Below are 27,161 nucleotides of genomic sequence, written 5' to 3'. Positions count from 1 at the left end.
GTTTAAACAAACCGATAATTGAAATTATTGTATACTGACCGTGTTATAAACACTTTTAGTATTGAGAAAATAATTAAAACCAGGTCGGATAATTGAAGTACATATTTTAAAAAAATTATATGAAATTTAATTATATAAAGGGGTAACCCTATTAGTCTCATCTGAAATTAAAATGAATCTTCGATAACGCCTAACGATTATAATTGCAACTTTGATAACGTTTATTCATTTTTTGTGTCATTGATATTATATTTTTTTACTTTCGAAACAGAATTACCACCATTATCATCATTTCGGCCATAGGAGGTCCACTGATGGACATAGATCTTTTCCATAGATTTCCAATAGGACCGAAAGGAAGTGGCCTGCATCCAGCGTCTTCCGACTATCGTAGCAAGGTCCTCTGTTCACTTTATGGGTGAACATCTTACATTGCGCTTACTCATTCGTGGTTTCAGGTCCATAAACTTAAGACGCCAGTGACTAACAGTTTTGCACACTATGTGGCCTGTCCACTGCCACCTTGCCAATCTGCTGGACTAAATCGGCTACTTTCGTTCGTCTACCTCATTCCTAATTCTAAATCTAAACTTATTATTGTCAAATATACATTTCATATTTACAAAATCTGAACATATTTTTTCGCTACAAAATAATAACAGGAACATACTTGACTGACGTGACATTGCAAATTCAGACTTCATACTTGTCAATTAAAATTTTGTGAATTGGAACGTACGTCTCTACATTGAACTCGAATGTCTTAGTTGTGGATCTATACATGACTTGTGAAAATTCAATATTTCGGTGTTGATTTAAGTGCAAGCAGTGTTAACACGGATATCGTGTGTGTCATTTGTGTGTGTAAAACTTTAAGGGCTACGGTAATGTGGCCGTCATTCCAGGACATAAATCCTGTATAAAATCTTCCGTAAAACAAAAATTGTTCAAAATGATTCAGGACGAAGAGTTTGAACAGGAGGTGATGACTCCAGAGCGTATAAAAGCTCTGGGGTTCAAACCCCAAAAAGAGATGCTATCAAATCACCTCTTACCATATGCTTCTGAGTTGGACAAAGAATCAACAATATTCCTAGAACAGGTGAAGACAAATCTTGCCAAAGCAGTAATGTTGCGCGAAATGAAACCCAGTTGCGGAGTTTGGTCATCAAGGCTTATGAGGTAAGAAAAATATTTCAATGTGGGTATGAAGAAAACTGTATATAATATTTTTAATCACTGTGTATAATTTTTTAAAAAAGTACAAGTACAATATTTTTTTGATAAATTGCCCAAAGTTGCTTAAAAATACTTCCGATTTATATAATTAATTCCATAAATATATGAGCCTTTTGAAAAGACGGCACACTAAAATACAGTATTGTGTGCTAGTTTATATTAACAAATTACGAAAATATTATCGATTTTTAATCTAAGGATGTGATAGTTACCTAGAAAATTTGTGCATAATCATGTTATAAAATTTACATAAAGACTGGTCATTGATAATTGAAATTGTAGCATTCAATAGCAAGTGTGGCTCTATTACACTAAGCTGCCACTGCTTTTTAATTGTCAGAACTAAAATTACTTATTGCTCACAATGTATTATTTTATATTTGTTAATAAATTATTAGCTTAAACTCATGCAAAGTTTTTGTATTATTACTTTAAGACCTTTGAGACTTTTAGACAACACAGTTTATTCCGCTTAAGATAAAAGAAAATGTTAAAATCCTACATCATGCAAACAATTAAAAGAAATTAACTATATATAGTCAAGTTTTATTTGGAAGTATAATTAATTTGTGTCTATGCCATGGTTTCATGTTAACCTTTGGCAGTGCTTCTCAAGACAAAAATAACTGGCCATAGCCCAGAACTTCCTGAAATGAACACCTGGCTTCCGTTTAATTGATCTGTGACATTTTCCATTTCACTGAGGAATATCTATGCAATACTCTGCTTATTATCATTAACTTTTATCTTATTTGTGTAATATAATATATTGACATTTTATTTAATTTATTTAAATTATTATTAATTAAATGCTTGTTTCAACAATATTAGATTTATTTTAAAATTTACATCATTCTTCACCCATTTCTTCCTGATTAATTTATTAACTAAATCCTTATATTTTTTTAATATGAAAAACTATTTGAATATTTATGCCACTACATTTATTTAAAAAAAATTCAATATAAAAATGTACAGTTAATGTTAAATGCATTAATATTATTAAAATTAAAATTTTTCAAAATGAAAAGTAAAATATACAAAAACTCATGAGTTTGTAAAAAAGTATAGCTATAACATTTATTTTTAAAACTGATCACTGGCACAGTTCCACAATGGAAGAATGAACTTTTGAATTCCTTAAAGCGCTAAAGAAAACTTTTGTTAAAAGACCTGAGATATTGATTATTGCTTTGATATAACAGAAGTCATCCTGAAAATTGGATGAATTCTTTAATTTTTTCAAAAATTTAGATATAATTGCTATATGGATAATATAACAAGAAGGCAATATTAGGCACCATCCCTCTAACATAGACATTCTCTGTTTTCAAACAGTATTTCACTTTGATGTTTCTTACCTATACTTTTAGTATTGGTTGCCCTGCATCAGTATTTCTAGTTGTATGCAAGTATGACAACAGCGCTTCAGGTAAATGCTTTATACCATCAAACTATACTTCCTACTTGACATTGGAAGAGATCACATGGCAGAAAATAAAATAAATGATTACATTGATTAATCATATTATATTTATGATATGTTAGAAAAAGTCTGCTGATCATTTTTACAGTATTTATTTGATAGCCCAAATAAATTTGCATCATGTCAATGTTATACAAATTAAATATAGAGACTTGGAAATAGTTATAAAATTGATAACATACCAGTTCCAACAAATAAAATTGATCAAAATGAAGTGGCAATTACCTTACAAATGTAATATAAGTATGTATGTGTGTATATATATATATATATATATATATAAATAAAATATTTTGTATTTCACAATGCCTGGAGCGCTCATTATTTTCATTATGAAAAATTACACAGCATTCTATAATTGTGTGCAAATATCGAAAAAAAATCTTCAACATTTAAAGAATGTGCTGTGTCACTAGTAATAACCCATATCAGAACTAGACAAAATAATAATTAAATTTAAAAATAATGATTTGAATTGGTACCCCATCCATACCGCCTCCAGGGAACTCACTTTTTACAGCATGTCACTGATACAATATATTACTGTGTAGTATTAATGATTGCTAAAACTTATTTAAAAAATATTGTCTTTTTCGATTCATTGACTTTTGAGTTGACATTAGTTAAGATTGTTTAAATGAATTCTATGTTATTTCTCTCTTACTTTTTCATTTCCAAGAAAGCACTCAATACTTTTTACTATCATATCATTTATTATTAATAGCGAATCTGTTAGTACTCTTTGAAAAGAAGTAGTGTCTTCAACTCAAAACAAAAATGTGTTTTCTGAAATATGGAGAGTATGTGTATGTGTTTTGAGAAATATGAGGGTGTCTAAATAATTTCTTGTATGTGTTCAATCAAAGAGTATATTGTTAAAATAATATAAAACTGATACTTCTGGTTGTTATCCACTATTCACCAAATTAAGTAGTATAAAGAATTGTTCTGTTGTCACATATTTCATAAATTTGAAACTTGTTTGAAAAGAGTTAATACAGATTATTGACATACTCCACCCAATACATCTGATCATAGTAATCAGACTAATAATCTAATTGAACATAGGGTAAAAAAAAGATTATACCATTGTTACATTTAATCTAGAATTGAAACCTTGTCTTAATTTCAGATATATGAGGATCTATGGTCTAAAATTTGGAAAAGAAGATCATATTGCACTGATAAAATTAGCATATGAGCTTGTCCTCATTCCAGATCTTGAACCATGCAAAGTTCTCAAGTTTGTTACAATGTTTATAATATTAGCAAAGTAAGTAATTTAAAATGTATATTTATATTGCTCATAAATACTCAAGCTATAGAAAATTAATTACAATACTATCAAAGTGTATCCCCATTGATAGTATTATCATTCTCTCTTCTTTCTCCAATTTTAATAAGTTACCGGCTGCTAACTTTATCTTATTAAAAAAGGAATTTTGTAAGGTAGTCATCTAGGAAGATACTTTTGTGTTTCAGAAAACGGCATTTAATTAACCCAAATGAGTTAAAGCTCGCATGGCGTCCACTTTATGATATGGGTAAAAGAATGTTTGAAAGAAGTGAAACAGCAATAGGAATGTACCATTATCCAGGGTAAGTTTTTAAAATTGAGGATAATAGTTTAGACATTTATTAACATAATCTCGAACATTAAGTAGGTATATCCAAATGTCAAATTTAAAAATAATAAAACCAGTTCCTTTTAGCTGCATTGTTCCTATGATACTGCTTTACCCTGGAAACCCATGTGATGTTAATTTTGTATCTGGAAATTAAGAAACTTACTATAAGAATATTATATAATTGTAAAATAAAAGCCAATGTAACAATAGATTTTCTACCATTTATTAATACTATTTATTTCCTAATCAAATGTACTGGGAAGAAAATTTTGATAATTTGTTAAGAAAATACTTTTATTAGTCACATCTTAGCATAATGTAATAAATACATAGAAATTGCCAAATACATAATTTTTACTGCATACATAGCATTGTCATAAAAACAGATCCAGTCTGCATTATTTAATTATAATTTTACTTAAGAATAACACAGATACTTTTGCCTTTTATCAATAGGATAAGTGCATAAATGCATTCCCTAATATTATAATTCATAAGATAGTTTCCAGAAAAATATAGATTAATCACATATTTCTCGTATTATAATTTTAATAAACTTACTTGAAAAAACTATAACATTGTCATTGAAGGTTTTATTTTTGTTTCTTATCATGAATTCACATGATTGAGTATTTGTAATTTTAAAGAAATTATATTTGTTCAGGAAAAATCCTAAGAAACAAGAAGCTAATTTGGTTGAAATAATTCGCAAATTTCTGTCTGGTTTTGGGTTAGACGACGCCCTTAATCTATTTGGACTTGCGACACAAGATGAAAGCGAGCTTCCCACGTAATTTTGTATTTGATTTTATTAAGGTTCCGCTCTGCTATATTTCACATTCACTGGGTGATAGTGGGATGTGGTTCGCAATTCATTCTACCTTCGGGGGTTTCAGTTCAGCCTGGTGGAAGGGATGTGCGGGGTTGCATGGAAAAGTATTTATTATTTTATGTGATTTTACACAAGATTTGTTTTTGCAGGTCATTGGAAGGCTCATATATTTCTATGGTTAATTGCGCAAAGCCGTAAGTATTTTTAACTTTATTTTTCGATGAAAATAGACAGATTGTAAATTCAATTTAGAATTAATTAAACACAGCATATTTATTTACTGCTTATTTTATTAAATAAAAATTTTATTTTAAATAAAAAATTAGTGACTTAATTTATGTCCAGGATGTTAAATTACCAAAATATTACAGTTATTTCGAGTTAAGCGCAACAAAAGAGATATTAGAGGAATTATTACCCCAGATCTTACCATGGACTTCAGATGCTCATGTGATTACACAATTAGCGTTATTTCTACCTGTAACGTTACCTCCTCATCAAGCAGAGTTCGGACATAATCTATGGTTTGACAAACTGATGGGGTTATGGGACACCTGTTATAATGTACAACGTGGGGTATATGTAAGTATAAACATTTGTAGCTCTATTAACTTGTTCTACTCTACATAACCTTATATACCCTAATAGGGCCATTTTTCTAAAATATATACTATGACACAATAACATAAAGCGTGGGAAGTGAAGTCTTGACGCAAACTCAGTCCGCTTCTAACAAGATTTTGTGTGATAATTAAGATTGTCTTTACGTTTATAGTACTTTTTATTAGTCCAGTTATTCTAGTCTCTTTCTAATTCTAGTCTACTCTAACTAATTCTAGTCTCTCTAGTCAGTATATAATTATAGTGGTACCGAAACCGTGGTGCTGTACAGCGCCTTATGAAAGCGATGGGGGGTGGGCGCTGCTGCCTTAAACGTTGACGGCAACATAAGGAAACGGAGTGGCCACCGCTCTCCCTCCATCTCGCCACATGCATGCGATATAAAAAAGTTCTAAAGTTAAATAACTAAATTCTATTTATTGTGTTACAGGATTTAATAGTTTTATTTGCCGCTTTATCGAAGAGGAATCCAGGTGCTATTGATTGGACCCCGCATGTGTCAAAAATCTTTATGTTTATACTGCATTCGCTCAATTTGCCAGTCAGTTACAAGGATATGCAATGTAGCAGAGTTAATTCTTTGGGTATAAAATGTTTTTCTTGTTATTTCTTGTTAATTCTTGTTATTTCGTTACAATAATAATTAAAAAATTTCAGACATCAAACATTTTGCGATTTGGATCGTTTGGAACATTAACCCCGATGGTGTAATTTTGAAACACTTGAAGAGTTTCCTCGCTGGAATTGAAAGCTACTTGCACAGCGCCAACTCGGGCCGCTGGTCATTCAAACTCAGAGACTTCTTGAGAAAACTATCCAGGGAATTTCTTCTCAGGTATTCAATCCTAGTAAAATTAAATTTATTTATAAAGTGTTATTTTAAGCTTATATAATTTTTTGTTCCGTTTTATAGAGTCCGCAGGGAAACTGAGAAAAAATACTTGCTTAGCTGGGAGAATAAAACACCAGAAGGTTACAAGATAAGAGAAGAAGATATAACTGAGTTTGTTAAAATTGCTCTTGGACCCACTCTCCAGGCGGTGTACAGTCGGAACGGGTCCATCGACGTGTCTATGTCATTACAACATCTTGCCACTTTAAGACCAGCCATAGTCATTCCACCTCTGCTAGAGAGGCTTAGAGAGTCTCTTACATCTTTGACAGAACCGCACAGAGTGACCGCTGCCATGTCGGCAGTGTCAGCCGTAGCACGACCGATGCTCAGGGGAGCTGATGCTGATTACCCAGAAGGACCCACCCATGTGGTGCCCTTCCTGTTAGCCATTTTACCAGGACTTGATCCAAATGACATGAAGAAGACATTGGTCTCTTTAAATTCAATTCTAATTTTTAGCAGCATGGTACCATATATAGACTGCAGTTCCGCTCACGAATATTGGTCTGATCTTACAGAAGAGGAACTGTTAGTTTGTGAATCGACAGCGCAAATGGAAGACTTTATACTTGTATTTTTAGACCGTCTGTTCGTTATTATTGAATCTAGTGTTATGGAGCAGGCGCGCTTGGATACCAAAGACTCGGATGGTATGAGGAGCAAAACTGATGCCGCTATGGAAACTGCCATCTCGTCCGCCGCAACAAGCGTTTTAATGCAATGCTCTCCGAAGATATTCAAAGAAGCGCTGAGAAAGTTCAAATCATTTGCAACAGACTCTACGTTTGAAACGAACGTTTCTGGCAGTATGGTCGGTGTTTTACTTCGCGTGTTCGCACGAATAGATTCAGAGTCGACTTTAGCTGCGTTTCTTCCCGAGCTCTGCACTGATTTAAAGGAGCTTCTATTAACAGACGACGCGCTGCACGAAGAGAATCCTTCCCGCGACATTGTCTACAGGCTCGTTCTGCTAATGAACTTAGTGCATTGTAACGGGAAAGTGTTACTAAAGTATATACCAGATATCCTTCCTGTTTTAGATAGAATATTAAAAATTCATGCAAAGTATGCCATTGCGCGCGCTGCTGAAGTACTGAGTGGAATTTTCCTTTCCCTCTCACAAATTTATTTAGAAGAGACGAGGAGTTCGCCCAAAGATTACGGTGAGGCTCCGGAAAAATGGTTGCCGATTCGCGAATGGGGGCGCGGTTGTTTGATCAAGGACGCGAACTTGAAGTGGCACGTGCCCTGTGCCGAGGAAGCGGCCTGCGCTCAAATGCTAATGGACAGATACGTACTGCCTGAAGTGAACAGATTACGACAATGGCTGAACGGAGAAAGACCAATATGTCGAGACCGCAAACTCAGAAGTTTTTATATTATAAACGCTAGTTTATCAGCTAGTACATTCCTGCCGCCCTGTAATGAGAAGCCAGTTATATTGTAAGTATGTGGGTATTTATTAAAATATAATAGCATGTTCGAGATTCTTCCGTCTTCAAAAATGAGATTCTTTTGATTTAAAATTAGGAACTGCAGTTATACACCCAACCAGTGGCGTAGCTATGGTATTTGGGGCCTGAGGCAGATTGAGGCTTAGTGCAAAAATAGTAAAATTCGATGTTCTTTTTATGTTATTTACTTTAAATGATGGTTTTCATTTTTCGTTTAACATTTCATTATTCAACATTCAAAAAAAAATTTAAAAAAACTATTTTCAACTTTGGTGCCCACCCTGCTTGTGGTGCCTGGTGCGGCCGCCCCGCTCGCCACCCCCTAGCTACGCCACTGCACCCAACCCTTTTTTTACACCCTTTTTTCGAATACAATACCCGGCGATAAATATTGCACATCGACCTTTGGAAAGAAACAATCGGATAATTTCGGCTTCGTAGAGCGTTATCACTGTCGTACGAAATACAACGACTGACAAAACGTCACATAGGTAGTGTGGGACAGAGATAGTATTCCGCGTTTCACTAATAAATACACAAATCTATATAGTTTTTTTAAACGCCCAAATCCATAAAAAAATATTTAACTCTAACTTTAGACAGCGATTTTTGAATACCATAACTCTCGTTTTAGTCTACTTCGTTATAAACGTACACACTTATTATCAAGTTTCGATGAATAATAGTAAAATTATTTTTTATTTGTATTTTTATGTTTTGTGTACTTGATATAAATTTTATTGTACGCTAAATTATTTTTTTGTGATAGAGATGTTTTGTTTTCTTTTTATTTGTTCCAATTTATTAAGTGATATCAATTTCATTATTATTTCTTTTGCAATTTTTTTTTGGGAAAATATTTAGTTTTCTTATATTACTTTTAGAAAGTCAAGCTTGTTTGCCATGTTTTTTTACACCGTTTTTTTGTTTGTTTTTCTAAAAGAAACTTATTTACCGTGTTAAAAAGCGTTGAGTGTATATCGATTTATTAATGTTTATATTATCTCAATTCAAGAAATGTTTTCTGTACAAACTCTTAAAATGTTTATTTTTGATGTCACGGATTATCGGCGTTTACCTATAGGCATTTACAGCTTCGGCGGGTTATAGGTGGCAGAAGGTGCTTAGCCTAGAGGGGACCGATCTAGAGACCTCCCTCGGTGGCCAGATACGTTAATTGTTTTCCGTTTTCAAAGAGTGGAGTCTCAAGTGCCAGCAACTAGCCTGCCGTTCACAAATGGCGTACAGCTATCCGTGACGCTGAACGGACAGAACATGCGTGCCGCTCTCACCAACCTGCTGGTGGATGTCCAGGCCACAATGCTCGTGGCGAACACCGACGAGACGCGCGGGCTCGAGATGCTTACCCAGGTTTGTTCAATGTTCCTTCAACATCCCTAAATTGGAATGCGTAGTATAGTTTGTATTTTTATATAAAAGCTAAAAGCTGTCTGTTATCAATACGCTTTAGTGTATTTATTTTTAGCATTTTATTTAGCACTACTACATCGAACTGTGATTTTTTCGCGATGACATGCGGAATCAATGGCATAAAGATAAAATACTTTTATTCAACATAGAAACTTTTAACAGAACTTTTATTTTTGACTCTCCTCTATAGGGTGAATTATATAAGATTGTATCCCGGGAATCGAACCCACGACCTACGATTACAAGACTCGCTCCTCTACCGTTGGACGACCACCGCTCTCTGTTTATAATCATAACAAAATGTAACTTATAAGTTAGCAAAATCATATAAACTAAACAGGTAATAGCATTGAATATAATTAAGACGTCATGTTACAGTTTATATTACACTATCGACTTCCGTATAGCGCTGATTTGCCTTAAATTAATATAGTGGTTAGTTGCGTGATTTAAATATATTCATTTATACAGTAAACCTTAAGTCAAATTCTTATCATTTTATAAGGAGATTATAATCCGGGAGCTTGACGTGCCTGACACAATTATATTGCGGTCATGTTATGATACGTTGCAGTAGGCAAACTACTTACCTTGTACTTTTTATATCATTATAACCAATAATTCGAAATTCATATGTTCTTATCGACTGTTTATAGTTTGTAAAATTGAATGTGAACAGAAATATTCGCAAAAAATTCTCTTTCCAGTTATGGGAACGGGTCATAGTAATAAAGGCTACGCAATATATGTTTGGGCTCGAAGGACGGCTGCGGTCTTTCAACGCGTTGGACCGCGCATTGGACGGACGTGGAGGCGTGGCAGGGAATATGGCTGGTGGAGCCAAGATACGAACCCTGATAGCTGATGCAGTTCAAATACAAGATGTCACGCGGTTAGACCTCGTCTGCGAGGCGGGAATCACTCCATCAGCGCTGAAAGCTATGCACGCTCTCTACGACCTCTCCATCAATACATACACCTCGGTGAGATATTTGGCCAACTCAATAAAAAATCCTAACCAAAATCTTTATATTCAATTCCTGTGTTTTTGTAACGACTGATATGTTTATTATTATTCATAAAAATTTTATTTAGATTTTATTATCCGACTCCTTTAGTTAAGTTAGTCCAATTACAAAAATTTTGAGTTGAAATATATCTATAGTCTTTATAAACAGTAATAAGTAGCATAATCTGATACACCTTACCACATTCCATAGGTACAATACATAAAATAATATGTATAACATAGCAAGAAAATACTTCAAGTCTGTATTTGACATATTGTTAATAATTGAATAAAGATATTATCTGTTCCCTTCACGTCGATTGAAAAGGTTTCTAAATGTGTCAACTGAACTTATATAAATTTGACAACTTTAGCTAAATTTATTTTCGACAAACGGTAGTTAACAATAGTTGTCGATTTCACCAAGTCTTTTTATGCGTGCGAATCCTGGACACTTCACACTCGTATAAGGTTAACGATAGACTCTTTCGAGATGTGTTGGTGTCGAATGTTAAGAATCCCGTGGGCAATAGACAGTGTATTTCAGAGGGCGGCCGTCCGCTTCCAAAACGAAAATAGCGTGGGCGAACCGAGGTTGGATCTAGATCCCTCCTTGGCTAACCTGTGGTCCACGCTGCCGCCCCAACCCACATGCACACAACACAAACACTACTCAGCTCTACTCGGGTAGAGCGGTTTACTACGTGCGAACGTCATCGTATAACTGGAATGCATCTGTCCAGTTTCTGTTTTAAAGTTCACGGACTCTTCTGCTCTGTGAACTCAGTTCCGATGAAGCTGTAAAAGCCCCCAGGCTCACGGCATCAACCACAACCGAAACCAAGCAAGCACCAAACTAGTGTATTTCATCTATTCTTAAAGAGATTAAAATAAGGACCCCACTAGCCAGTTTGGTTCCGTAGAAGTCACAAGTACATCGGCCACATTGCACAGAGGAATTGAGAAAATTTGGAAAAGCTTATAGTAGTCGGCAATGTGGAAGATAGGTGTGTAGTTACTAAAGTGTGTACGAGAAACACACTTCGAAGAAGAATTTATATCTATAGATAAATTATATAGTCGAATCGACCGCTTACTCCGAGATACTGTTAAAGCCGCATTGCTGTATCCCTTCATATTTTATCGGCTCCTTGTTAACCCGTGAATCCTGCCTGGCGCCAAAACAATGGTGTTGTTGACTGTCGAAGGGCTTCGAGCAACGGCTGAAGTGCAATAAGACCATAATTTAAACGCCACGCGACTATGAAAAATTTGTTTGATGTTGTTCTCACCGGTACTCCGTAATCAAATAGCCATGTAACTGACAAATACAGGTACCCCGTAATGGCGTTCCGTATGTACCGATAATACTGTTTATTTCACCCAACAGCCTTTTATTTTATTTAGAATAGACAATCTTTCATCACTTATGGTTCTCAATATTAGTATGAAACTGCAATATTTATTTTGATCGCTTGTACCTTTTTGCAGGTCCGCATGCTCGCACAGATCCGTTTGTACTGGATGCTGAGCCACTATCCATACTCGTATTCCGCGCTTCTGCCAAGAATTGTGAGTTTACTAGAAACAGGCGGCGTGGGTGACGAATGGCACGCAAAGCATAAGGGCGCGCTCTTCATATTGTTGGGACCTCGGACTGGACCGCTCTTGGCTAAGCAAGATTGGAATATTGTACGTTCGCTTTGGCTGGCGATGCTCAGAGCGCCTCTTAGCGAGAAACTGAGTATAATAAAGTGAGTAATAAACCGTTGAGCTACACTTTCAATAATTAGTAGACAACGATAAAGTTAATATGAAAATATAGTAGATTATGTTTGATATTTTCCAAAACTACCATTTTTGATGTACCTTCAAAGATTTCCAATATATCCGATTAAAAACTGCGTATATCCCACGTTATACGTATATTCTACGATCTCAACAATTAAACAAATCCTGTGGCTAAAATGATGAACATGAATATAGACACTACAACTTTCTTTAATATTTTTAAATTCCACAAATCGGCCCGAAAATAGCTCGTGCGTGTGCGTGCGCGCGCACGTGTGCATGTGTGTAACGTTAATTTTTTTTTTATTTCAATTATTTTTATTTATAATTTATATGCCATCTATAAATCTTACAGTGTAAATTGGTTATTTATTTTCTGAAGTGATAAAATCACAGATATTTTCAGTCGATATTTAGTTCGTCTGTCACAACAAACTTTAATATAACAATTTTAGTTGATGTTTATTGCTATCAAACAACAAGGATATTGAAATGTATAATTCGTGGTATAAAATCTGTATTATCAATTTATAAATCTGTTTATGTGCAAGCATAACACGAGCAATAAGTCGGTAGACGCGGCGTGGATAGTTTCTCCACTCGGTGAGAAAGTTAAGATGACTTGATGCTGCCAGCGCCAGACCAGTCATCGTAGTGGTCTTTGTGGGATTGGTATTGGGCGTTGATCGGCTGAGATGATGATGTGCCATAACTTTCTTCCACGTGTAGATCTTAATAGGTATTACTAAAAGTATTCTGTTTAAAAAAAAACGTTATCGTAAAACTGAAAAAAATACTTAACACTAAATTTAACATTGAAATAAATTGACGACGATTGATACGGAAATAAGCCCACAGAGACAAACCAAGATTGAGTGGGTTCTATTAAATTTCTTTTTGTTTTTAGATTAGAGCAGGCAGTTGGAGATTCCCTTCATCGGATATTCCCAACAGTGAACACTCGTCTGGAGATATCAAAATCAGCTTTAGAAGCCGCCGAATATTTTCTCAGCCAAAGTCAACTAAATGAGCCGGAGTTCGCAAAGATGCTCAGTGGAGCTGCACTGAGAGAAACAGAAATGTCTAATAAAACTGAACAAGTGTACAGAGATTTTGTAGAAGATTTAATTGGCATAGTGTCCTCTCCGAATATGTAAGTTAATTGTATTGTCATTACAAATGTTTATTCATCATAAATCTGACACCGCTCTGGTAAGTAAAGAAGGGTTATTTGCCTTATCATGTTAAACATTATCCCTCTAATTAACTTCTAGTAGTAAATCATTTATTGATCTTTTCAGCTGTTTACTATTTTGTTCTGCTTTGTTCTAAAAGCATCTAGTAATTACAACTCAGGCTACACAGCTTCGGAGAGCCTTACCAAAACTCATGCTAAAAGTAATGTCTACACCGACAGACTTCATACTCCCAAAAAATATTTATTTATTGACCTATAACAATTTAATAGAAACAAAAAAAATAAAAAAGAAATTTAAAGTCTAAGTATTATGGTTCCAGATATATTGTGATCAGACAGTACATTGGTGGTATAAAAGTTACACGTTTGATATTTTTACAGAGCATGGCGTCGATTGCAACTTGGAATGCAGATGCTGACATCGTGCTCGTCAGTGCAGACACCATATCCGCCGCGAGCGGTCGACTTCATAGTGCACGCGCTCGTACACGACGACATCGCTGTTCGACGCACGGCCCAGCGCCTGGTGGCCTTCTGTCTCAAACAGCGGAAACGACGTACCGTAAAGATCACTGTCGATCCTTACGAAGTCGCTGGAGTACCCAAACCTAAAGTCCATATACCAGGTACAAAACTTTAACTCGTCGCTTTAAAAAACAACACTGTACGCTTGCCTACCCATTGCTGCATCCCATACGAGACATCTGATGATGAAAGTCGGATTCCGAGTTTTGGTAAAATTACCATTGCTGCTCTTTTCAAAATGCCTCTGAGCGAAACTGGCAGGCTTACTCCAAAAAAGGTTTAGTCACCCAGGTAGCTCATATGTATTTCGGAATCATTCTTACTTGTTACTTCTTGTTCATTTTTCTTATAACTACTTCAAAATACATTCGGAGTTTTCAAAAGATGTATAGGAATAAAATATAATTATTTATTTTTCCAGGGTACAGAAAAGACATTGAATGGGCAATGTGGTGGAAGGAGCGGGCACCGCTGACTGACGAAGAATGGGACAAACCCTTTCTGAGAAACACTTCTTACGGATTTTATTCTTGGCCAGAAAGACTTACGGTTAGTTAATTTTTATTAATATGGAGACTATGGGATCTCAAGAAAAGAAAAAAATATATGTTTTATTTTTGGCGCGCCAACTGCATAGGATAATACATATTAGCATGTGTTATATTTTAATCTACAATTTTTAATATATGTGTATAGCTTATTTTGTAGACGACAACTTGACACTATGAATAGTGATACAATAAACTAATAATATTTGTAGCAAAGCAATGTATTAAGTGATAAAATATAAGAAATTAATCTTGTTTTAAATAATTTCTTACCAAAGTTCAATTTAAAAACAATAAGTTGGTATAGAACAGGTACATATACAATGTAGAAAAATGAGATATTTCATAATACACAATTTAACGACGACGTCCACGAGTGGGCGACACTGACCCCGTTGGGTACCGTTATAGAAATACATTACAATAATATCATAAATGAATAAAAATATGCAATATAAAAAGTGTTCAACTCTGCAATATGTAACACCAATTTATTTTTTTCTATTTGAATGTGACAGGCCTGTAATATCTAACAATATAAAGTCTGCAAGGACGACTATAGATAGTAAATAATAATTAATTTAAATATGTAATAATGCGAATTTCGCAAACGCTTTTTCGTGCTATATTATGATTACGTTATTTATTATTTTTTAAACTATTGATTTTTCATAGGGTGTACCATACAATATGATAAAAGTAATAAATACATCAGAGAGTTCAATACGAATGTGCAGGTGGCAGCCCCATCGAGTGAACAGTATTGCTTCACCGAGCTGAAGGTAGAAGACATGGAGGAAGGCGAACGGCATTTGTTCGAATTTTTCAATGACGACGCTAACGTAGATCGCCTGGTCGCTTTCCTTACAGTCGAAGAGAAAAAAGGAAAAGACAAATTTAATGGCATTCGCTTCTCTATATTTAAGGTAAGTTCCATTTTTTTAAAAAATTATGTTGAGAAATCATTATTTTTCAGTTTCAATTATGACATTAATTTTTTACTGTAAATCGAAATATCCGAAAAAAAGAAGAAGAATTTACCCACCCTTTTGAATCATCTATTACTTTAACATTATAAGTAGTAAACTATGACAGTCACTTGGCTGGTACTATCGACAACTAACAACCCAGCCGAGGTCCCCTCATGGGGGTCGTTGTGCTTAGTCACTTCAGGGAAAGATCACCGAAGCGATATGAGAGCTCGGCGATCTTCCAATCCGTTAAAATAGTAACAAGTAGTGGCCCGAGCCGAGGCTCCCACAGAAGCCCTCGAGCTCTGTTACTCCAAAAGAGGTCTAGGCGAAAGTGGAAGCTAGGCGCTCTTTGCGCCCTGCCACCCCATACCAGCGGAATCTGCAAATGCCATTTATGCAGCAGAGAGACTCCAATCAAAAAGAAAAACTACCGACTCGGGATACTGATCTGCTGAGAGTGGGCCTGACACTTAACAACCACTGTTTTTACCCATTTAACAATGTTGGATGTATAAGTGCATTATAATATGAATCTTCTAAATGTACTAACAAATTACAACTATAATTACTGCACTTTTTACTTTGTATCGTCATCTCACACTCAACTTTTTTGGTTTTTTATTTTACTTTAACAACTAGAATTGAAATTTATGTACATTATTGCAGCTGCTGATGTCGCAATTCGGCGAAAGGATATCTTCCAAGCTATTGGCTCACGCAAAGCGATGTGCCAGCGACCCGCAAGAGGCCCCACAACGAATGGCTGCTGAGATGGCGGCCGCAGCCTTGCTTGCTCCGAGGTACTGGCCTCGAGAACGCGCGCTTACATTACAGAACACCGCCGTGGACATCATCAAAGCCGGTAAGTGACGACACACTGACATCATCTTTCGTCCAGTCAGCCCTAGGACCTCCACTGCTGGACATGCGTTGTCGCATAGACTTCCACTAGGGCATGCATCCACCTCTCTTCCGACGTATTTTTTATTCCTATTACGGTATAACTTATCTCAAAACTTCAGAATCCACCCATTTTCTTAAATATTTTTGTTAAAGCACGAGAAAGGATAATCATACAATAATACTAAGATTAGCAGTGTATGAATAAGAATCTAATTTTTGCAAGCAAATGTTTATTGTTAAGATATTAAATAAATAAGTAAACCCCATAATTTTTTTTTTGCTGAACAAGTCAAAATATTTCAACAGTATAAAGTCTGTTGAAATGATAATGCTCCAAGTCTCGCTGCGAGATCGATTCTGAAATGAGGAGATCCGCAGAAAAACCAAGATCATGGACGTAGCACGAAAAATTGATCGTCTGAAGTGGCAGAGGGCAGGCTGGTCGCCCGTGCAACCGATGGCCGATGGAACCGAAAGGTTCTCAAGTGGCGACCACGAGTCTGTAGACGCGGTGTGGGTAGGCCCCTCACTAGGTGTAAGCAACGCAAGTAAATAGTACTTTGTAATAAAAAGCATATTTTACCTAGGATTAACTGCAGTAACGCCAGAGACAATAGAGGACTGGGGCACGTGTCTCGCAACAGGTGTGGACAAGTTGGACCCGTATCGTAGCGGTGCTATTCTAGACGCCTTACTGGACTTCTGTGCTCCACAGAACGCAGACGGAACTACCGACGATCAGGAAGCTTCTTTCGTGGTTTGCGCTCGTTTGATCGCCCTTCAGGTAAGAGGGCCAATTAATTTTTATTTTTTATTTTTTTTTGTACTTGCATTTTTTTTTTCAAAGTGCACATATTTCACGTTACGTTCACATAATACACTTTTAGCGCCCCACTGAAAATATTACGTCATAAAACTGGAAATGATTTTTTTTTAGTCCACCTTGAAAATAAGAAGTAACAATGTAAAAAATGTTTATTAACAATAACAACTTAATTAATTTAAATAATTTTATTTTAAATGTCCAAAGGTTCCGTAAGTATTCTGAGATATCTAAATTTAGCATTATAGTATGTCTTACTGGTAATCATCCCGTTTTTTTAGAAACCCATGTCATCTCTTTTCACACTGACATCAAATTCTTGCCTGGTGCAGCCGAAAAATTGGTTGTTAATTAAGGCACTTGCGCCTGGCTAACAGAAATGTGCCTGACTCTGATTTTTAAGACTTTTTTAAACAAATTTTCCAATTAATATAACGAATCCATAATTTTGAATTGCTATTGAACAATAGCGTTATGATGGGTCTCATAAGAAGCCTCAAGGCCTCCCAGAGGGCTTTTCTAGGAGTTTCACTGCGAAATCGATACATAGCTCGAGGAATTGATCGTCTCAAGTGGCAGTAGACGGGGCACATAGCTCGTGCAACCGATAGCCTTTGGGGCCGAATGGCTCATCAACTCATAAACGCTAACCACGCCACGTCTACGGGCTCGTGACCCTCCACTGGCAAGACCGAGGATATATATGCGGGCAGCACAATGCTGGTCATGGTCGCAATCTTTGGAAGAGCTTAGTCTTGCAGTGGGCAAGAAAGAGATAATTTTCATTTTTTAATTTTAATAACATGTTAATGACGTTATTTAAATATTTAGAAAGGTACATTTCTTAGTTTTCGCGCTTGTTTCTTTGCAATATTGTAACCATTAGAGGCTTTAAAAATCTATTTAATTATTCCATTTTCTTTTAAAAATAGTTTTAGTCAATGTGCTACTATTTGGGTTTTATTGTTTATGTAAACAATAAAACCCAAATTGTACATAATTGTATATAAACATGCAATTAATTTTGTTTAAACTTTGTCTATTTCTCATAAAGGGTGCATTGGGAACATTGGCTTGGCGAGCCGCACCGCTGGCTGCAGAACTTTTGAAAAGACTTGAATCTACAAACTTCATTCAGCATCCCTACCAGAACGTTCGAGAAACTGTTGGCAGGTAAGGTTTACTTGACAATACGATAACTTTGATCTCAATAGACTTCCAAATCTATCTTCTTTAAGAAAATATTGCTCTTCTATTTAAAATAGTATGTAGTTGGTTGCAAAATTACAAATTATTTTTTGTGTGGTATGTCTGAATGTAATGGTGTATCAAACAACATCGATGCCATGATCAAAATGGCTTGCTGAACGATGACGTTATTTCTCTTTAGAGAAACAAACTTTATCTCTTTTTATGAGAGCTTTCTTAAAGCTTTCTTCTCTTCTTTATTTTGTGGTAATTAATTCCTTTTTAACTGATTAGGAAGTGATAACAAAAAATCCTTGCATATGAACATATGCAAATAATAGATGACTATAATAATTAGCTATAAATGACAGATGTCATTTGTACGGTGCCAAAGAAAAGTTATTTTATTCATATTTGGATTGCTTCTGTATATTCTACTTTACGTGCTTTTAGCTTAATTCTTGTTTTATCTGTGACCTAGTGCTTATTTCTTTTCACAATTACAGCTGTTACATCGGAAAGAGTTTGAGGCGGTATTCGTCAACCAAGAAGTCGATGATAAAAAATTATAATGTTTAACCTTTTATAAAGAAACCTAAAGTGAACCATTCTTTAAATTTATTTCCAAACGCTGATGGCTATTGAAAATACAGACATCTACCCTCAAAATAGACGAACGTCTTTGTTAAGGTTGACAGAATCCACTGGATGCTAGCTCGCTTTCAAATGGGTATAGGGTGGAAACCTTTGGAAGAAGTTAATGTCAATTTGATGTTAACTACAATGATCTGTCCTTTTCACTTCTTACAAAAGGGCGGTTTAAAATAACATTGTATTAAGATAGCTAATCATTGTTATGGGCATGACTTCTAACGGACTCTCTGACAATCGCCGTAGATGTCATTGCTTGTGCTATGTAATATATATATAACTATAATCTTAAGAATCACGTGCTGTACTAAATTAGCGAGCTGGTCTGTAAATTTAAGAGGTTTTACGCTAATCTACAAATGGCAGGCAGAATAATCCAGGTAAAAAGAGCTCTCTAGAGCGTCTTCTTAACATATTCCATGTCCTGTGGGGCGTATACGATTCCCGCTGCACTTTCCGTTCGGGCCATTTGCAGTTCTTATTGAAAAACAAAAGATTCTTATTAAATGAATTGCAGAGTCGAATATAGATAACTTCACATCACGTATACGTAATGCATATTAAATTAATAACTTTTTATTGCTAATTATAACTTTGCAGTATTGAAAAAATGTAAAACATACGTCTTAAACTACTTTTTAATTTCTAAAGTGTGGGTCGTATACGCTCGGAAAGTCTTCAGGAATTGCCTAGGCACAAAACGTTAACCAGCTGGTTGTTTCCAGCATCCTCATGACAATATTTGACACGGAGGTAGTGTTCCCGGGCGGGGACAGCGGACCGGCGCCGAGGCTCGTGGATTTTCTAAACTCCGTACGGCCGCGGCTTGCTGCCCTCTATGACGAAAATGGCGATATCGGTAAGATTCGTACACTGCATGTTCTCGAGTGTCAAGTCACACTATTAAAAATTGTTGCGAATTAACTTAAGCGCTTATGCGTAATTCATTTAAAAAATTACTTAATGGTAACGATTTGATAACTTTACCAAAATAAGACCCAAATTCTAAGTCTTTATTGACAATCAATGAGTATTGTGAACAGATTAGGCCACGTCTAAATCTCAGTCTAAAATTTCAGCGTCTTGTGTAACAACTTAAAAGTTTTTTGTTGACTAATGATCTATACATCCCCCTTAAAGCGTTTACGTCTATAACTAAACACCCTGTAGGTTTCGGTGCGGCAGGCATCTCCTGTACTCTTAAATTGTTATTCTAGATACTACATAAAAATTATTTCTGTATATTTGTATACCGGCTGAAGCAATAGACACTTGTTATTACGTCACGATAGGCCTGCTTTGGATGGTTGGTTGTCCATGTTTTCGGTGTAAAAAATTAAAAGTATAGGGGACGTCCTGCCGCCACAGAAAAGCGTGTATTCTTGTTATTACCATTCATACGTCATTATTAATTTTGGTAAATTTGTTTAGTGGTGAAGAGCGTTGCGAGCATAGCGATGGCGTGCAGCACACAGGCGGATAGCATGGAAGCGCTGCCGACGCGCGCGGCTATGCGCGCCGGACTGGCACATGCGCACGCGCATGCACATGCACATCACGCCGCACAGCCGCACCACGACCAATCACAGGTTCATCTCGATCACAACCACCCTAAAAATTAAAGACCCTTAACATAACCTCTAATTCGACTTGACCATTCTTGGTCATAAATTGCGGGCAACTGTGTCATCATCAGCCGAAGCAATGCAATGCATATTTTCCAAAAATAGTCAGGATCCTCAGTAGTGAGGGATTCGACGCATGAGGGAGGAAATGTCATCGTCATCATGATAGTCGATGGACATCCTCTACAAGACATATAGGTCTCCCCCAAAATGGATACACCCAAACACTTCCCGCCACCTTGACAATGTCTCGGTCCAACTTGTGGGGCCTTAGCATGTAATGAATTCCCAAACATTAAAATCACTGTATACATTTAATGGCATTAATAAAAAAGTTGTAGTAGAAAGCCAGATAACAGGGCAGGGTTGCCGAAGTAATGTCAGTTGTTTAAATTCACGACTAACGATATAAATATTTAAAAATATAAGGAAAATATGCAGCAAATCTTTTTACAGTACCATCCCATGTTAAAATCTCTGAATATTCATATAATAAAAAAATCTTTAAACAAGAATTTTATAGAAAATCCTTACACTGTGAAGGATTTTTCAGTGTTAATAGAGTTGGTCACTGTATTCAGTACATTATAAAAGTGACTGCAAGAAAATCCTGTTCGAGTTTGTTGTGGGCTCTTCTTACATCACGGCATGTTTGAAACACTTCGTAGCTTTAAGTTAATTTGATGCCATTATAGGGGAATATAATTCCAGTTTCTACCAAATTATGCTCTGGCATTCTCATGACATATACAAGTGGTTTTATATAAATAAATACCCAAGTGCCGTAGCAAGAGTTTGCTCAAGTAATTTGGTTTGCGTTGATATCTCTGCTTACTGCGACAGCAGGGGTTTGTAACGAGGGGTCAGCAAAACAAAAAATGGCTGCATGTTTTCTTCTAATATCATTGATTTCTAAAAAATATTCTTTAACCCTTAAATGGACGATTTTTGTTTCACGTTTGAAAAAAATATATTTGTTAATAGACATGAATTACAGCGTAGGAAAAATGATTAAAAAAATCTAGACATGAATTTACTATACTTTTTTGCAATAATGTGAATGTTGTTTATAAACTACATTACGCATTCATTGAGATTTTGCAAGTATGGGTAAAATAAGAGTGGATATTGTTTTTGAGAAGTATTTATTTATGCTATCATAAGATATTTATAAAAACAATTGCTTTTTTTCGTATCTTATAAAGATACACAACATTTTTGGCACATTTTGAATGTAAAGCCTGAACATTTTGGGAATTTGCACCTGCTGCTGCTTATCCAGTCAAACTGCCCAATGATATGTCTGATCCAATCTAACGTCTTTCAAAGAAATTGCTTGAGCTGGTCCTCGGAACTTCTCCATTACAAGTTCTCTTTGTATAGTGCTCCCACTAGGTCGACCACGTTTAGCGCCATTTGCAGTAGTCGATTTGTTTCTGGGCTGCGTATAAGTTACTTTGTTCTACATTTTTATTTTTTAGATCTGATGTAAAATAAAATGTAAAAAAAACATACGGCGTGTTACAAGACATCAATGCTTCTGTTATCTGAGTTTCTCCCCTAAAAATAAGGCTATCTTCAACAGTAACAAGGTTTCGTTTTAGCCAAACCAGAAGTCGTCTAGGAATCCCTTGTGATTTACTCTGGGGTGCTGCTTCTTCGGCTTCCAAAATAGGAGGGTCTGGCATATTTTCATCGTTGTCGATAACGAGAAGAGGATCAGCATCCACTTCATCAGGCTGGGCATTCTCACCGTCATCACTATTTTCAAGGTCTCGAAGAACATCTCGAACGATTTGATAATAGTGACCTTCATCCTCTACTTCGGAGTCTAAGCCATCTTCTGAATCTTCAAGAGTTTCTAAATACTTTGTAATTTTGCTTTCTAGTAATAGCGGCATGGTAAAAACCAAAAGAAAAATCCTTCACCAAACATGCATTTATTTAGCAGGCAATGCGCATTGTAGTTTTCCTACAACATACCAGATTTCGCCCTATTCGACTGTAGCATCAAGTGATTTTCAATGTTTTGCAAAGTGAACATGTAATTGAAGATATAATCAAACAAATAAAAATATATTATATACTTACATGATATTTTATCAGTCCAAACACAACTACAAAACTTAGTTTCGCGCGACTAGAAAAGTTTTCTTCAAAGTGACATTTGACATTAACTTATTTTCAATGCTTATAAACATTGGATAGTGCTAACATTAAAAAAATATACAAAATTAGTTCACCAATAAGAACTAGTCGTCAAATTTAACAAAAAATTAAAAGAAGGTCAATTTTATCTGTGGTTTTTAGTATGTTGTTTAAAAACAACAATATGCATTTAAGGGTTAAATTTAGTGCCTGTGAAATATAATAATTTGTTAGTAAATTTTACAAAAAGCCATTCACTAGTTTATATAACGGCGAATGTTATATGGAAATAAAATATAGACGTTTATCGCAGCCGTCTTCGAGCAGCGCAAGGCAAGGCGAAGGCGAGGTGGAAGAAGCAGAGAACGAAACCGCTTTACTTGACGAGCGCCTCGACAGCCAGCTGGAGAAGCGACTTCAGGCTACATTGCGTTTGGCCGGCGATGCCGTACCTTCACCGCCTTTCGCACCCAAGGACCACGCTAATGCCGTCAACTTGCTTACCACTGGTAGGAATAATTTAAATGTATCAATATCGGAATAATTTATTTTAATTGAATTATTAATTAACTTGTATTTTAAAGACAGTCATTTATTTTAAATTTCTATGCCTTATGGTTACAGAGATAATGTCATAACATAGGTGGATATCTCTTATTACAGGGTATTTGGTTATAGGCTTAGAAGATTTAAAGAAGTGAATGTACAATTCTTTGTCAGTAAAAAATTCATTAAAACTGATGACTGTGTTAAATTTATTTTATCTATTACGATGCAACAGAGCAATAACTTCTCAGTAAAGTCCGCGGGGACAAATCGTAAATAATAATAACTCTATGATTTGTTTGTTGTTGTAGCTTATAAAACAAAAAATTGTAAGAAATATTTTAGTGATAATAGAGCTTGCGAATAGCTTTAACTAATGTATGAAAAAGGTGTTGTGACCACAAAAAGTCGCCAAGTTTATTGTGGGCTCTTCTAAAATTAGGCCGAGTTTAAAACACGTAGTTTTGTGTTAAAGGTTGATGGAAAAGTGCAATCTGAATCTAGTTTTTATCAAATGAACTCTTATGTCATTGTTCTTACGACGACGTACACAAAACTCATTTTAAACGCTCAGGATTGTAATATGGACTAATAAATACAAAGGTACATGGATTTATTTTGTAAAAAGAGGTATTATAATGAATTTTTCTTGCAGTACTCCGCGGCTGCATGGGCCTGGTGGTGCGTGGCGCGGGGTCGCAGCTGGAAGTGCAGTACGGGCTAGCGGGCGTGGCGTGCGCGGCGGCGGCGCGCGGTCCGCTGCAGCCGCACGAAGAACTGGGCCGCGCGGCGGGCGGGCTGCTGGCCGCGCTCGCTTGCGCGCTACACTCGCCCGCCGCCTTCGACACCGCCCTGCGCACGTTGCGCTCGCTGCCCTCGGCGCACTCGTGGTGGGCACGGCTCGCGTGCGTCGACCTCGCACAGCCGCTGCTCTTCTACGGCCTGCCGATGCTGTGCGACCGCGCCGAGCGCGCCGTGATCGCGGAGCAGTTCGCTCTCACGCTCATGAGAGATAAACGACTCGAGGTTCGTGTTTTATAACGAAAAATATTATTAACCCTATCTCTGGCGATGATAATGCCACTCATTTTTGTGTTAGGAAGAGACTGTTTGTTGATATATACTTTGCGTTAAAAAGAGACTGTGTTTAGAAAAGACTCTCTTGGACGATCGAAAGGCACAAATAATTTTGCAACATTATTTATGTTTATTTAATAAAAATTATTGGGCTTGCTTTGTTTATGCCGTTCGATTTTCAATGTCAAAGTGCTTGACATGCAGTCTGATGTAGTTGGCTGGATTCTAGTATCAATACAAAAAAATTATGTTTACAATAACCTGAAAAGAGTAACATGTTTTTAATGTTTTTAGGTTAGACAAACTGCGGCGAAACTGCTGACGGGTCTAATGCATTGCCGGGCGTTGCCCGACGAAGACCAAACGCTCCGCTCGTTGATGCGAAGTTGTAACTCGAAGGAACTAGTTGAGAAGCATTGTGGAGTACTGGGCCTGTGCGCCTACGTTGCTTCCAGGCCCTATAGTTTAGGTCCCCAGCTCGGCAAGGTTCTGGCCGAGCTCGCCCGCCATACTAATGCGCCGGACCCCATACCGGCCACGATACGCACTTCGCTAGCAGATTTCCGACGAACACATCAGGACGACTGGTCGAAGCACCGAGAACAACTGACTGAAGAAGAACTAGATTTACTTTCCGACCTCACCTCGCCACCTTCTTATTTCGCCTAGACTTGTTCGCTGACCGCGACTATTGCGATGCGAACTAAGCAAAGCTTTACACGGAAAGAAGATGGATCTGTAAAATTGTATATTATATTTGTTGTCTTTAAATGCTCATTTCAATACAGCGTAAGTGTGGGGACACTTGTTGAACCTGGATTACTTTATAATAAAAGACAAGCGGTACGTGTAACGCACAATTACAATCAATTTTCACTTAAACAGACACCCCGTTGTAAGTAAATACTTGATAACATGGGCAAAAAGATCGAAAAAAATTGTTACTAGTTGATTTAAGCCAAAAACAAACAAAATATTTGTTAATTTAGAAAGGTTTTTATGACTGTGAAATAAGTTTAGGGATATTTTCACATAACATTAAAAGTATGGTGATGGCTCCATTTGAACTTCCTTACAGGTGGCTTGTGTTTATAATATTTTATTGTCTAATGACGTTTTCAAAGAATTCCATAAAGGTTATATCAATACCATTCTAGTACAGACACTGTTATAGTGAACATAGTTAATTTGTACTTTAACAAATTTTATTTTTGTTACTTTTACAATATTTTGTGAAATGGAACATTATATGTTGTAAAAATTGTAAAAACTATATAATCCCTTTTTTTAATAAAAATTTCGTCAATAAAGGACATTATTAAAAAGTGTTTTTTTTTTTTTTAATTTAACGTACTGGCTACCGTATCGCCTGTATCGGATCATCACCATCATCATGGCAGCCGATAGATGCACATTGGAAGGCATAGGCCTCCCCCAAAGATCGCCATATTGAACGACCTTGAGTTGCCCGCATCCAACTACTTCCCGCGCCTATGACACCGTCTTTTTTTATACTTGAACCTATTTGGAGGGCTTCTCGAACCCCCTATCTTTTTCTATGACATGGACTTTTTTGTGCAAAATTTATTAGCATTTTTCATAATTTATTAGCATTATCTCTCATCCATCACAATTTCTTCTATTCCCTCATCTTTGACTATGTTAGTCTACCTAATAGGGGCCTAATCACACCGCATCTACGGGCTCGTGGTCACCACTCGGTAACCTTTCGGCCTGAACGCATATCGGTTGTCGCACATGGGCGACATGCTATTCCCACTGCCACTTCAGACAAGTACTTATTCCGGCTACGTAAGTGACTGAATCTGCCACTCTCCTTTTTTCAGATTATCAAACAATTTGGTTTACTGCTTATGTTGTTTAACACGTTCTCTGCCGGTAGTATAAATGACAAAAATTACAAAAAATCTTTTTGACGGAATTAAAAGTGTTAGGTCAAAATATGAATTTTGATATGAGAAATGTTTTGATCAGCAACTGGGTTCCGTAGATATTTTAAAAAAACCTCTTGAGGTCACATGTGACCAACGCGGCGGTGTGATACCGAAAAGTGAATATTCGGTACGGAAGCACCGGATAGGTCAGGCCCCGGTCACCCGCATACCTCAGTCAGTCTCAAATGGAAGGATAAGCGCGACGTATTGGTGCTTTCGACGAAACACTCAAATGGTAAACAAACGGTTTTAAAAAAAGGTAAAACTGTTACAAAACCAAAAATCTTTTTTGCTTTTAACTAAGCAAAAAGTTCAGTTGATATGAGTGATCAAATGACTTCATATTCATCACCACTAAGAAAAACTGTTAAATGGTATAAAAAGCTGGGTATTGAGCTTATTTTGAACACGGCGTTTGTAAATACGTGGATAATGTATAAGAAGAACAAAAATACTAAACCAAGTATAGTGCAATTCAGGCGTCAGTTAGTAGAGTACCTTGTGGATTCAGAAGCCGATCAAGAGAATTTGGAACAGCAGGAGAGACCTAAAAGGCTGAAACATGAATTGCTCAAAAAAGAAGGTCCTGTTGCTAAATTGAGACGTTTCTGTGT

At 36.2% G+C, this 27,161-nt stretch overlaps 1 protein-coding gene across 2 annotated transcripts; it reads left to right on the top strand.

Moving 5' to 3' along the window:
- Window positions 1-757: 757 nt before the first annotated feature.
- On the top strand, window positions 758-25,904 carry LOC137919710 (proteasome activator complex subunit 4-like). 2 transcript variants are annotated; one of them, XM_068762864.1, is made up of 24 exons: window positions 758-1,182; window positions 3,858-3,998; window positions 4,208-4,324; window positions 5,018-5,143; window positions 5,335-5,379; window positions 5,557-5,767; window positions 6,237-6,390; window positions 6,464-6,641; window positions 6,720-8,144; window positions 9,352-9,526; window positions 10,294-10,569; window positions 12,087-12,349; window positions 13,294-13,539; window positions 13,966-14,210; window positions 14,531-14,658; window positions 15,395-15,583; window positions 16,298-16,493; window positions 17,122-17,318; window positions 18,412-18,530; window positions 19,922-20,055; window positions 20,628-20,785; window positions 23,283-23,478; window positions 24,171-24,541; window positions 24,887-25,904. In XM_068762864.1, the coding sequence occupies exons 1-24, from the start codon at window positions 953-955 to the stop codon at window positions 25,259-25,261; spliced, it is 5,895 nt and encodes a 1,964-aa protein (XP_068618965.1). In that variant the 5' UTR covers window positions 758-952; the 3' UTR covers window positions 25,262-25,904. The 2 variants fall into 2 exon arrangements, with proteins under 2 accessions (XP_068618965.1, XP_068618966.1); XM_068762865.1 differs by lacking the exon at window positions 5,018-5,143.
- Window positions 25,905-27,161: the final 1,257 nt, after the last annotated feature.

This window comes from Battus philenor, unplaced genomic scaffold (assembly GCF_028537555.1).
Source record: "Battus philenor isolate CCGP_79_NKW_IND1 unplaced genomic scaffold, ilBatPhil1.0.hap1 SCAF_17, whole genome shotgun sequence".
In the NCBI taxonomy this organism is placed as follows: domain Eukaryota; kingdom Metazoa; phylum Arthropoda; class Insecta; order Lepidoptera; family Papilionidae; genus Battus; species Battus philenor.
This window is presented reverse-complemented; position numbering and strand designations above follow the sequence as displayed.

Coding starts and splice junctions, on each gene's coding strand:
- LOC137919710 (XM_068762864.1), top strand. CDS start 953: ATGATTCAGGACGAAGAGTTTGAACAGGAGGTGATGACTCCAGAGCGT. Junction 9,527..10,293: donor GGCTCGAGATGCTTACCCAG/GTTTGTTCAATG, acceptor TTCTCTTTCCAG/TTATGGGAACGGGTCATAGT. Junction 20,786..23,282: donor CGCACCACGACCAATCACAG/GTTCATCTCGAT, acceptor CGTTTATCGCAG/CCGTCTTCGAGCAGCGCAAG.